The 13707-nt window shown below is 45.8% G+C and overlaps 1 protein-coding gene across 2 annotated transcripts; it reads right to left on the reverse strand.

Annotated features, from left to right (window-relative positions):
- Window positions 1-6487: 6487 nt before the first annotated feature.
- On the reverse strand, window positions 6488-12652 carry slc3a2a (solute carrier family 3 member 2a). 2 transcript variants are annotated; one of them, XM_080023232.1, is made up of 11 exons: window positions 12566-12652; window positions 11520-11718; window positions 11203-11390; window positions 10004-10177; window positions 9705-9799; window positions 9421-9557; window positions 8631-8740; window positions 8227-8432; window positions 7915-7986; window positions 7462-7675; window positions 6488-7298 (listed from the first exon to the last, which is right to left on the reverse strand). In XM_080023232.1, exons 2-11 carry the CDS (start codon window positions 11714-11716, stop codon window positions 7159-7161), a joined length of 1533 nt encoding a protein of 510 aa, XP_079879358.1. In that variant the 5' UTR covers window positions 11717-11718; window positions 12566-12652; the 3' UTR covers window positions 6488-7158. The 2 variants fall into 2 exon arrangements, with proteins under 2 accessions (XP_079879358.1, XP_079879357.1); XM_080023231.1 differs by having other exon boundaries at window positions 11520-11721; window positions 12566-12643.
- Between the last annotated feature and the right edge of the window lie 1055 nt (window positions 12653-13707).

The raw sequence follows: 13707 nt of genomic DNA on the forward strand, positions 1-13707 counted from the left end.
TTTCCCCACTTGTGTTGTCAGTTCAGACATGCATGCCATTCAGCTCAGAAAGAAATTGTTGGCCCATAAAAACAAAAAGTACAATTGGAACTATATGCACTTAAAATATATAAAAAAATAAAATAAACAAAAAAGGGTTTAAAAAATAAATTAAAGGCTGCATTCAGAAAATGCCCAAAATAAGGGAATGTCTTAAACGGTAAAAGGCGATTTTCCCGTAATATAAAAAAAAACAAAATGGACAGGAATGAAACAAATAGTACAAATACCAGTACTTTGACATCCAGCACAAGAAAGTACCTAAAAAAAAAAAAAAAATCTAAATAAAAGCCTATTTTGACAGATCTTGCATATTGTCCATTCCATGCACCGACCATGGAATCCACTTTCAGCTTCGGATCAGTGGAGAGCTTCACTTTGGCCTCATTCGGCAGCTCCAACTCACCTGGTGGTGGTGGGGGGCGAGGTAATAGATCATATTAGAATCGGATAAGAGCCGCAACCACCCGGCAGTGTACAATTTAGATGTCGCCGTTTGCCGTCGTTCCATGGCAAGAAGGAAAAGACACAACCTGGTACCAATAACATGTGTGCTCTGAGGGCCTCACCTGGTGGCCTCAGGGTAAGTTCGGCAGGCGCCGCCCCCCAGTTGACGGCCGTCACAAATCGATCGCTCTGGTCCCACAGGCGGAGGAAGGCGAGCGAGGTGGCGGAGGAGTTGAGCGTGTGGTGCTCTCCGTGGAGGAAAGAGCGCTCCTTGTTGCGCAGGTCGCTGAGGGATTTGAACCACTTCCGGCACGCCGATCGCTCCTTCATCTCGGCCTGGGTTTGTGTCGGGGAGGATTATTTTAACCATCGCGACCATGGTTAAAAGGAAAGGGCACGGTCGTGGAAATGCCAGTCTCATCATGCGGTCAATAGCGCAGTCAGATTAAAAACTTTAAATAACCACCATTTGGAGAAAAAAAAAATAATAATAATAATAAAATAAAAGCCTCCATAAGGAAACACCAAGCAAGGCCTCTTATTTAACCCTTTATGCCCTGTGCGCTTACCTCAGCAGTTTCATTTACAACAGCTCCCTCTGCAGGTTTCTCTTCCCAAAGCATCATGGGTGATTGCGCACCCTGATCATAGCGGGAAGGAAAAGAAGAAACAAGATGTTGACACCCGGATGAAAATGGAAAATAAAGGCAATCTGACGACAAGGTATTCATCGTGATTAAACCCCCCCCCAAAAAAAACCACTTCATTTCATCTTAACACGTTTTTAGAGCGCCCCACCACAGCCAAGCAGCAGTCGACCGCCCACAACCCTCTGCGGTCATTTTGCTGATGCAGTTACGACTCCAGACCCACCTGTGACCGAAGGCCGATCTCATCTCCGTAGGTGAACACGGCGGTTCCGGGAATGGTGAACAGGAGCAGCTGGTAGAGTTTCACCAGCTCGGGCGTCGTGGCCTTTTCAGATAGGTGGTCCTGTCTGTCTGCGCCAAGGCCCCACCCCAGGCTCGTCTGGTTGTTTTCGGACAGGAGGGTTTCGATGGCCTCTGCTCGTTCCATGCCTGAGAAATTAAAAATGTTGTGGGCGTTAGGCAGTCTGCTTGTCCATTTGCTTTGAAATGATTTAGCCATCAAGGGGCGGTGCGGGCAAAGATCTCCCAACTCAATTAACACACCGACATGACGTGAAATTATTTACATGTGCTGAGAAGACTGACACTCAAAAAAAAAAAAAAAATGAATAAACAAAAGCAGTCCTACCTCCATCGTTGGTGCTGAGCAGGTCGGATAGGATGAGGTCAACGGCAGAGGTATTGAGGAGCTGAGAGACCTTTGCAGCAGACATCCCTCTAACCACGCCCATCAGAGCTCTGCGTGGAAAGAACACAGTTTAATCATTTGGGACAAGGGTCGGGAGGTCAGGGAAGTGTCTGATGTGACGGTGAGGGTAACATCTTAAGAAAACGGTCATATACATTATAACTAGCAAATGCCAATAGAGCTGTTTTTATTTCAGGAGAAATTGAATAGTGACAACTGTTTTACAGCAACGAGAACTATAAATCAGAGTCTTGAAATTAACAATTACACATATCGATTTTAGACACCAAGGCGCTGTCATTTCACATCCTCGCCCCAAGGTGTCGCACAAACACGACAGCCACTCCCTGCCTGTCACTCCGCTACATCCTCTCATTGGCCTGTGTACCCGCCCCCCCAAAGACCCCTGCTGAGGTGGAATGCTTTTGATCGGCCCTCCCTTTGTGCAGACTTTTCTTTGGCAACCCTCCCTCCAAAGACAATACCCCTTCAATGCAATAAAAAAAAAAAAAAAAAAAAAGAAAACGTTTTCGGCTATCATGGCAAATGCAACAGAGCGACTGCGAGGCCTCTAACCAAAAACTTGAAAGACGCCCTCTCCGCTTTCCAATTAACTCTGTCAAATGCTGGGTGGGGCGTGTGAAACCCTGGGTGGGGCGTCTGATCGGCTGCCGTGGGGCGGGCCTCCCCCTGGCGGGACGTGGGTGGGGATTGGGGTCCTGCCGGCTCGCGCGTGGGGCGGGCGGCTCGGGCGGGGAGTCGGTCTGTCACCGTGGGGCCAGGATCCGGACCTGTGGGCCGTGCCTTGCGCCCGTGGCCCGGGATCTGTGCCAGCAGCTCCACGGCCCTCTGGCTTCTCTGGGGGCCCGGGGGCCTTCTGTGGCCGCAGGGCAGGGTGCTCTGGACTTTCCTGCAGCCATAGGCTGTCTACAAGGCCGCGGAGTTCGGGGGGGCTTCAGGGCCCTTTCCGCTGCTTGGAGGCGCCGCGACATAATACCGACCTTATACAACAGTGCCAATAGGTTAAGTCATGTACACTCACCGGTGGACATCTAACACACACACACACACACACACACACACACACACACACACACACACACACACACACACACACACACACACACACACACACACACACACACCTGCTTCAAGTGCACCCCAGCACCCTCCTGGTTGTATTCCTTTCCTCCCGCATTTGCTGCCATAACTATGACAGGAAGAGGCCACGTGACCAGTTGTACTTCTAGTTTTCCTGGACCTAATTCACTGTTTTTCAATACATGTTGTCATCCAGTGTTCATGTTTTTGTGTAAATGTTGTTTGTTCCTATGTGTATTTGTCTCACCCGTGGTGATTCTCCCCTTTTTGGAGTAGTAATCAGTTGTTTATAGACCCAAACATGATAAGTAGGTCTCCAAAGACGGGGGTTGGTGGCAGTTCAAAAAACTGTGCTCTTGTCATTCTACAGGTCGTCCACAGGACAGAGTTATTGCTGCAGTTCTTGATGATTTAAGAATTAATAAAGAGTTGCAATCCATGTTGAGAATCTAAACTCCACTTGCAGACTAACTCTGTCCTAGATGCAATGTCATACAAACACTCTGTGTTGTATGCCCAGCATGCTGACAGCACAGGTTACATTTTATTTTATTTCTTTAACTCTTGTCAAATGCATTTTCGGCATCTAAAGAAGCAATAACAGTATTTAAGTTGCTCCTTTGAGATATGCTGATCAGACTGAATAAACGGCGCATATTGCTGGATGAGCCTGTTTGGTCTGGGTGAATTCAAAATTAAATTACTTGTTCAATTCTGTTGATTAGTGTTTTACTGGTAATCTCTAAGAAAATAAATGAATACATTTCATTTTCAGAAAATAAATGCAAAGGTGTCAATATTTTTTAGCCGCGGATGTGTTACACTTGCTGCAAAATCAATTGTCTTTTAAGGGACAATATAACAGATTTGATCTTGAAACTTATGTGCTTACCCAAGCCTATAAACTTGGGTAAGCCATAAGCATAAGCCCGTTCATTCTATCCAAAAATGTTTGTTATACCTGCTCTTAAGGTGTGTCGCCTTGATTTCATCATCTCCGTGAGACACAAGTCAGCGCCCAACCGATGCAGTGAAACCGCCTTGGGGAATTCCCAGAACTAGTAGCCTGAGCAATACAGGGAAAGCAAAACTTATCTCGAAAAGAGAGAGAAACAAAGACGACATCCAAGCCAACATGAGTGTTCACCCATCACTGTGGGTTCATCAGTAAATCAATACACTGACGTTATCCATATAACCGTATAGATTCTCAAAACAATTCAAGCATAAGCGTAAATAGTGTTTACGTTTTGTTGGACGTCGACGGTCTTTGGGTTTCTGAATCGCGGCGGCGATCCCTAAAAGACAGGAATAGAGATGGAGAGAAAACGACTTGACTAGAATGAGTGGATAACCTGACGCCAACTTTCTGGAGAGATTCCCCGGTTCACGTAAAGATGAAACTGTCTGCCGACGTCAGCTGGATTCAGCAGTATGGCTCCAGCACACACACTGATCGGCTGTTGATATCCACAGGGGTGCTATTGTCTCGGTAAAACTCCCATTCGAGTGAACGTAATTGAGGAGTGGAAGTGGTAATCCGTGAGATTTTTGTTTTTAATCCGACGTTCGATATTTTTCTAAACTGGCACTTTCATATAAACACATAATAAGCATATAATAATCAGCCATTCAGTATATTTGCGTAATGCATGTGATCCTTTATACTGTATGCTGTTTCCAACTGTCTAGAATAGGATAAACGCAATTTGAAACCCAATGGAAACTTACTCGTACGCCCATGAAAACCGCCCTGGTGAACCTGTAGAGAAATAGAAAGAGAAACTTTCATCCAGTAGAATCTCCATAAGTCACATGGTAACCAGGGAGATGACGGACATACCTACAGCATTCCACACCGGCGACCGTGGGTATAAAAGTGTTTGTTTTGTTGTGCATCATGAGCTGCAGCGCCTCCGTCCATTCACCTGTTTTCGCTTCGCCCACATCGTCCAGAGACGACCAAGAGACCTCAGGTGAGCACAGAAACAACAGGTAAACACCAAGGTCAGATAATAGAAAAGGGATCCATTGTGTTTTGAGAATTGTGCGTGTCTTTGTTTTACCTCTTACGGATTGTTCTTGATTTTTTTGTATTTCCTTCCAGAACATAACTTCAAACTCCAGTGGGATACAACAATGGTACAAGCGTCCACACCCACCAGGGCTCTGTTTTGGACATTCAGCCTGATGTTGCTCGTGTGTGTTGCCCAATCCCTTGGACAAATAGACCCCTTGGTGAGAAAACTGTCAATTCTTCGACTTTAATCGTACGAGTAGTTGGAGACATCGGCCGGTGTAAACACCGTAGCAAATTCCAGATAATATGCAGGAAACTGAAGGAGTGTTTCTACGTGGAGGAACACCGGAACGCAGTTTCAATTTCTCAGTGTATGAGTCAGTGTGGTTTCCCTTTTTTCTGTCAGAGACCTAAAGTAACTAAGACAAGTACAGTATTAAGATCTTCCAAGGCAGCACCATTCAAATGTGTTAAAAAAAAAAAAACTGATCTGAATTATCTGATAGACTGGTGCAGTTGCTAAGGCCAGAGGTTCCCAAACGTGGGTCTGCAAAAGAATTGCAGCGGGTCTCCTCAGCCAGAGCTTAATGTTTCAAGGGGGCCTTGCCATCAGAAGGTTTGGGATCCCCTAGATTAGGCATCAAAAAAATATTTATCTTAAATGCCAAAGTAAACAATTTTGCATTTCTCCAGATGTTGGGCTTATCAGGTGTAGAGGTAGCATGATTTAATCATTTAACAAATATTCGCTTTGACATGGAATTATAACTTTCATTTCCTCAAAGCAGCAGGAAGACGACGCGTGGGAAGTCACTGGTTCAGCCTTGTTCAATGAAAATGAACACCGTCTGGATGCAATTATTGCCATGGTGAAGAACGAACCACAACTACATTCATACATGGGTCCAATGCTTGTGAAAGGCAAGTATATGTTAGAGGCACTCAGGAACTATGATGGTGAAGATTCTGGCGACCTCTATGAAGCAATGGAGGACCTTATGCACGAAGCGTACAAACGTCTGCTGTTGGTAAAGCGCTTGAGATTCCACAATGAACTTTAAGTGATTTCCTGGTGATCAGTTTGATTTCTCTTCAGATTTTAATATTTCGGTTTTCAGTCAGAACCCTAATGCACATTTGGACCTAATCAAATCTTTTTACCAAGCACTGTCGCAAAATATGTTCTGTTAACAGATTTTATAATGTATTACCAATTTCTTTGATTATAGCCTGATGTAGCTGCAGTGAAAATGCATAAGTTGTTTTATTGGGTGCCATCCAAACCCAACTTTGGCTACACTTTCTTCATAATCCAAGTTGTCCTACGATTGATTGAATAATAAATAACAATTCAATAAAATATGTGGAGTCTCTTGAGAATGTCCAGTGACGTTGCATCGTGACACTATACCGCACGTTTGAAAACCGTTCAATTAGAGGGAATTAAATTGGAACACGTCAGTACTTCAATTGAACACTTTTCCGCTCACAACTTTCTTACACTACAGAGCACAAGGTTTACGAAGCAGGCACAAGAACCGATGGAGGTGAACACCAGAACGCTGTTTATTTGTGTCACAACTAATTTCCGTTAACGGTCATGAGTTCATCCGTTACCCAATTTTTCCCCACTTGTGTTGTCAGTTCAGACATGCATGCCATTCAGCTCAGAAAGAAATAGTTGGCCAATAAAAACAAAAAGTACAATTGGAACTATATGCACTTAAAATATATAAAAAAATAAAATAAACAAAAAAGGGTTTAAAAAATAAATTAAAGGCTGCATTCAGAAAATGCCCAAAATAAGGGAATGTCTTAAACGGTAAAAGGCGATTTTCCCGTAATATAAAAAAAACAAAACAAATTGGACAGGAATGAAACAAATAGTACAAATACCAGTACTTTGACATCCAGCACAAGAAAGTACCTAAAAAAAAAAAAAAAAAAATCTAAATAAAAGCCTATTTTGACAGATCTTTCATATTATCCAAATTAAAATTATGCATTTAATACTGGCGTACATTTTAGTTGTAGTACACATGTTTAGTCTTAAATCCCTAGCTTTTATACCAACCTTTATCGATTTACCCAACATAAAATTCTGCACATGGTGTTCGTTCTGAATTTCTTGACAAGTCTAAGCGATCTCACCAATAATATTGTTGCGATTTTCTACGAGCTCGCACTAGTCACACAGTAGCCTGGCGGCCCCTTTAGCCTGTGAACGGGAACTGCAGCAGGACGCCTGCTCCGGGACTCAAGGTGATCTCGTCCAGACCGACCATGGAATCCACTTTCAGCTTCGGATCAGTGGAGAGCTTCACTTTGGCCTCATTCGGCAGCTCCAACTCACCTGGTGGTGGTGGGGGGCGAGGTAATAGATCATATTAGAATCGGATAAGAGCCGCAACCACCCGGCAGTGTACAATTTAGATGTCGCCGTTTGCCGTCGTTCCATGGCAAGAAGGAAAAGACACAACCTGGTACCAATAACATGTGTGCTCTGAGGGCCTCACCTGGTGGCCTCAGGGTAAGTTCGGCAGGCGCCGCCCCCCAGTTGACGGCCGTCACAAATCGATCGCTCTGGTCCCACAGGCGGAGGAAGGCGAGCGAGGTGGCGGAGGAGTTGAGCGTGTGGTGCTCTCCGTGGAGGAAAGAGCGCTCCTTGTTGCGCAGGTCGCTGAGGGATTTGAACCACTTCCGGCACGCCGACCGCTCCTTCATCTCGGCCTGGGTTTGCGTCGGGGAGGATTATTTTAACCATCGCGACCATGGTTAAAAGGAAAGGGCACGGTCGTGGAAATGCCAGTCTCATCATGCGGTCAATAGCGCAGTCAGATTAAAAACTTTAAATAACCACCATTTGGAGAAAAAAATAATAATAATAATAATAATAATAAAATAAAAGCCTCCATAAGGAAACACCAAGCAAGGCCTCTTATTTAACCCTTTATGCCCTGTGCGCTTACCTCAGCAGTTTCATTTACAACAGCTCCCTCTGCAGGTTTCTCTTCCCAAAGCATCATGGGTGATTGCGCACCCTGATCATAGCGGGAAGGAAAAGAAGAAACAAGATGTTGACACCCGGATGAAAATGGAAAATAAAGGCAATCTGACGACAAGGTATTCATCGTGATTAAACCCCCCCCCCCCCCCCCCAAAAAAACCACTTCATTTCATCTTAACACGTTTTTAGAGCGCCCCACCACAGCCAAGCAGCAGTCGACCGCCCACAACCCTCTGCGGTCATTTTGCTGATGCAGTTACGACTCCAGACCCACCTGTGACCGAAGGCCGATCTCATCTCCGTAGGTGAACACGGCGGTTCCGGGAATGGTGAACAGGAGCAGCTGGTAGAGTTTCACCAGCTCGGGCGTCGTGGCCTTTTCAGATAGGTGGTCCTGTCTGTCTGCGCCAAGGCCCCACCCCAGGCTCGTCTGGTTGTTTTCGGACAGGAGGGTTTCGATGGCCTCTGCTCGTTCCATGCCTGAGAAATTAAAAATGTTGTGGGCGTTAGGCAGTCTGCTTGTCCATTTGCTTTGAAATGATTTAGCCATCAAGGGGCGGTGCGGGCAAAGATCTCCCAACTCAATTAACACACCGACATGACGTGAAATTATTTACATGTGCTGAGAAGACTGACACTCAAAAAAAAAATAAAATGAACAAACAAAAGCAGTCCTACCTCCATTGTTGGTGCTGAGCAGGTCGGATAGGATGAGGTCAACGGCAGAGGTATTGAGGAGCTGAGAGACCTTTGCAGCAGACATCCCTCTAACCACGCCCATCAGAGCTCTGCGTGGAAAGAACACAGTTTAATCATTTGGGACAAGGGTCGGGAGGTCAGGGAAGTGTCTGATGTGGCGGTGAGGGTAACATCTTAAGAAAATGGTCATATACATTATAACTAGCAAATGCCAATAGAGCTTTTTTTTTATTTCAGGAGAAATTGAATAGTGACAACTGTTTTACAGCAACGAGAACTATAAATCAGAGTCTTGAAATTAGCAATTACACATATAGATTTGAGACACCAAGGCGCTGTCATTTCACATCCTCGCCACAAGGTGTCGCACAAACACGACAGCCACTCCCGGCCTGTCACTCCGCTACATCCTCTCATTGGCCTGTGTACCCGCCCCCCCAAAGACCCCTGCTGAGGTGGAATGCTTTTGATCGGCCCTCCCTTTGTGCAGACTTTTCTTTGGCAACCCTCCCTCCAAAGACAATACCCCTTCAATGCAAAAAAAAAAAAAAAAAAAAAAGAAAACATTTTCGGCTATCATGGCAAATGCAACATAGCGACTGCTAGGCCTCTAACCAAAAACTTGAAAGACGCCCTCTCCGCTATCATCTTTTGTTTTTAAAAGTCGTCAACATCTAACAACGTAATTTAATCGACTGACAAGCAATTTTGAACTCTTTCGACTGGTGGAACTCCTTCAACGGAGTAAGAGGCTGGTCTCCCTGATTACCTCTTTTTGGCGCCTTCAGAAAGATTGCCCTGCACGGCCGCCTGGATCTTGGGCCAACTGGGAGAGTCGAACACGGCGCCGAGCTCAGACACTTTGATGCCATCGACTCCCAGGCCCAGCCAGTACTCCGAGGCAGCCTGGGGGGGGGGTTATTTTATTTAACATTACTTTTAATATTACTGGAAGCTTATTCCAGACAATTTCAGTCACGAACCAAATTACAGTTCACATTTAACCAAATGTAAAGAAAAACACACCAAATTCGCCAGGTTTATGTGCTTTACCTTGAGTTTCTCCAGGACGCCTGTGAGATCACTGCTGCCAAACCATGGGTCAGCTCCCAGGTAATTAGGAGTCACATCCAGCACCACAGAGATACCTGGGGGGGGGGGGGGAATTTAGCGTCACAGGGTCTGTGGAGTTCACTTCTACTCCTGACTGACGGGGTCTGCATCATTTTTAATGTCAACCTTGCCAAGGACTAATCAGCCAAGTCAAAAGCATAATCAGGACCACAATGAATACTAGTCGCACTTCAAATCTTTTTAGTTGTCAGCACGGGGGGGGGGCGACGACGACTCACCCTTCTTGTGGGCCTTCTCGAGTAGGGCATCTAGGTCCTCCTTAGTCCCCTGAGTGGGGTCGATCGTCTCAAGATCCAGGGTGTTGGGCTGGTCGGCCTGAACAGTGTGGAGGGGGCCCAGCACCAGGCCCTTCACCTTCAACTGGTTCACACTGTCCAGCTTTTCCACTACTCCTGCGGACAAGAGAGCAGAGAGGGGATATAATACCTGAACTGAAAAACAAGACCACAGGAACAGAACTCTGTGTGATGGGAGTCTTTTTTTTTTTTTTTTTTTTTTAAACACCTTACATAAACTCAGTTACAAACACAATGTGTTCACATGAAATGCGCCGAAAAACTTGAGTGATAAAAAGGAAAACACAACGCACGATGCATGTGGGGGAGGGGGGAGTATGGAGGTTGTTCTTTGGCAGAGCTGCTGACCAGAGCATGTGGAGAAGAGAAGAACCCCCCGGCCCCTTCCTCTGTTGGACATTTGAAGCCCGAGTATAAGGAGGTCTTTCATGTGAAAAGAACAAGCGAGTCACGTGTGGTTGTCTGGAATGCAGCCCGAGGCCTGTTCGGAGGCTGCGAAATTATTTTAGCCTACATACGGTTGTAGAGGAACGATCCGTCCACATTCCTTGTGAAATGCTCTGATCCAACATAAAGTTTTCGCCCCCATCAAGCAGATACTGGTGTTCAAATGCAAAAAGTTCACTCCAGTATACTCTGCTTACAGCAAATTCATTAACTTGGCCAAAAGTGGTGTCCATCCGACTGGAGTGATTAAATATGCCGAACTGCACACCAACTTATACTCCTACGCAACCACGCGGAAATGAACCGAGGGAGTGGCGATATGAAAGCGATGACTAGTACAATCTCCCCCACTGTCCTTTTAGACCTAGAGTCATTCTGCGGCAGCTCAGTCAGCAATTAGGATATCTTACAAAACTGGAACAAACCAGAAAGAGTTCAAGAAACCCGAGACAGAGAAGCAAGCCACATCCGACAACATGGATTAAAGCCGCCCAAAAAATTGTTTCCTTTAGTTATAAGCTGATGTGTGTGAAGACACTGACAGAAATAAGAGATTTTCCCCAATTAAGTGACGCCAACAACAAGGTCCCATCACTTTCATAAGCTTCTCCTGGTGTATATTATAAATCAAACCATCAGTGTCATTTAAAATCAGTCACAAAATAAAACGCTACCTTTAATGCCGTCTGAGGAAAAGGCCTTCAGGTCAGAGATCTGGTACAGTGGTCCCTCGTTCCACCAGTTCATTTCAGGGATGGATTTGCAGCGGGGGGCCTGGACGATGATCGCAATGGCTCCCGCCAGCATGCCCAGCCAGCCCAGCCAGAACAGCACCAGCAGCACCAAACGGGTGCGCACCCACCTGCACCGAGGGCGGGTTATACAAGATGATTGCAATTTAAGATCAAACCACGACATGATCGAAGATTTCCAGGACAACCAGGCTCCCCCTCGGAGAGATTCGCACATCATCCTGTCAACGAGTTCTCACCCCGGGGTCCCTGCCACCTTCATCAGCTCGTCCTTGGAGAGGCCGGTGAACTTGACCTCCTCATCGGGCACCTTCAGCATGACACTTCCGTTCGTCTCCCCGCCCGCTGCCGTCCCGTCGCCGGTCATGGGCTGCAGCTCCGGGTCCAGTTTGTTGAGCTCCACATCCTTCATGTCGATCTCCAAGACTTTACTCATGTCTGCTACAAAGATCAGTAGACAAGAGAGTGGGTCCTATACATCTTGTATCGACGGGTAGAAAGCATCACAATCAGTTATTATTTGCAAATGGTATCTGCAAAAGTTATCATAGTCAGAAACAATGCATTTCACCAGGTACGTTGACATTTATTCTGAATGTGTCACGATTCACTCTTAATACTAATGGTGGTCATAGCTTATAGGCAAGCTCTATGCCTTGTTCAGACCCCGGTCTCAGTGCGCTAACCTGCTAGCCTCCGTTAGCTTAGCCTCACGAACGGGTATCATTGACTGCCCGGAAAAGAAGCGGGTTGCGTGACACCAAGAACCCGTTCACGTCAATGAAACAATGTCCGGAAAATATTCAGGCAATAGAAAGGAATGTAAAGGAAAATATACTTTTAAAAAGTAAGTAAGAGTAAGTAAAAAAAAAGTAACCCTGAGTATTATTTAGGTATTATTTAGTACGTTTTGGCGAGATGACGAAACCCTGCGCGTCATTACAACAGTTGAACACGTGGAACTGAGCGAAGGGATTAACGTGTACTCAAATTAAAAAATTAAAAAAACACCAACAAAAAGACGGTTTGTGTTGCTTGAAAATGTGTATCAAAGCCCGGCACCATCAGATAGCCGTTGATGACAGAGTGCCATTTAAAAGTTGAGTGGGGCTCCGGTGAAATCCAGCCCGGGGGGCTCCGGCGGCGGTTTGTCTCTCCCGGACGGTAAACAACGCCTTTACCCCCCCCATTCAAACACGGCCGAGTCGCCTGAACCCAACCTCGAGGTCACCACCCATGACAACTGGGAAAACAAGTCCTCCCCGTAACCTGGCGCAGTACTCACCTGAGAGGGGGGTGAAACCGAGTTAAACAAAAATCGAATCGGACCTCCTCGCTGAGGCTGACTCGAGCTTCCCGGCGCTAATCTTGTTATAACGCGGGCGGGCGGGGGCCGTGCGGCTTTTATGGAGGCCTCTGTTTCCCCGCCCAGAACAACAAGAACCAATCACATCCGCTCTCGCTCTCCCACGGACCAATCACACCCACCCCCTCTCTCTCCGTCCCCGTCCCTGTCCCTCTGTATTCCCATTCACATTGAAATAAAAAAGGGTTCATTACATTGGCTTTATTTCCATCTAGTAATCTATCTAACAAGAGCTCCTGACGAGCTAGTCATGTCTACTGTTAAGAGTTAATATTGCCTGCCCCCCCTCATCCAAACAATGTCCCATATATTCACTCACACACACACACACACACACACACACACACACACACACACACACACACACACACACACTTATAAAGGATATACCATTGAGATTTGACCCTTGTCGGGGTGAAACAAAGAATATGCGGCAAATAAGCCGTTTCTTTATTTTTCCATCGCAATTGTATGTCCTTATTTGGGAATCGGGTGAAATCCATCTGCTATAGTCGAAATCACAACCGGTGAAAATCGTTGGGATTGTTTTTGGACTGAACGATCGACGGGCTTCTGGGAACTTTCATCAACTTCGGATTTTATTTTCATCTTTCTTTTTAGTTTGAGGAAAGTGATGTGGTCGTCAACGTCGCGCGACATAGTGCTTTTTTGATAACAACAACACCAACAACTGACATAATGGATGCTGTTCTTTCCTTGCTGTTGAGAAGACTTCTACACTCATGTTTGTTTTAAGGGGGCTGTTCCTGGAAAAAAAACCTAAAAACAAGTTTAAGCTGATCTGACATTTTACATATTTGCCTCGCAGCATCACAAAGGAGGTGTTCGGAGAGATAGAAAGCTGTCCTCTGATTAAGGAGAGGGAAGGCAAATGACGCAATTATGCTTTCGGGCAATGGGAGTAAACAGTGATTTCTGTGAGGATACGAGCTCATTATCTTTTCACCGCGGCCGATAAAAACAAACAGACACGCACTCATCATCGCCCGATCTGATCAATGAAAGGACTGGATGGTAACAGTGCTCTTGAGTGCTCCTGG

Source organism: Zeus faber (assembly GCF_960531495.2).
Source record: "Zeus faber genome assembly, chromosome: 22".
Lineage (NCBI taxonomy): Eukaryota > Metazoa > Chordata > Actinopteri > Zeiformes > Zeidae > Zeus > Zeus faber.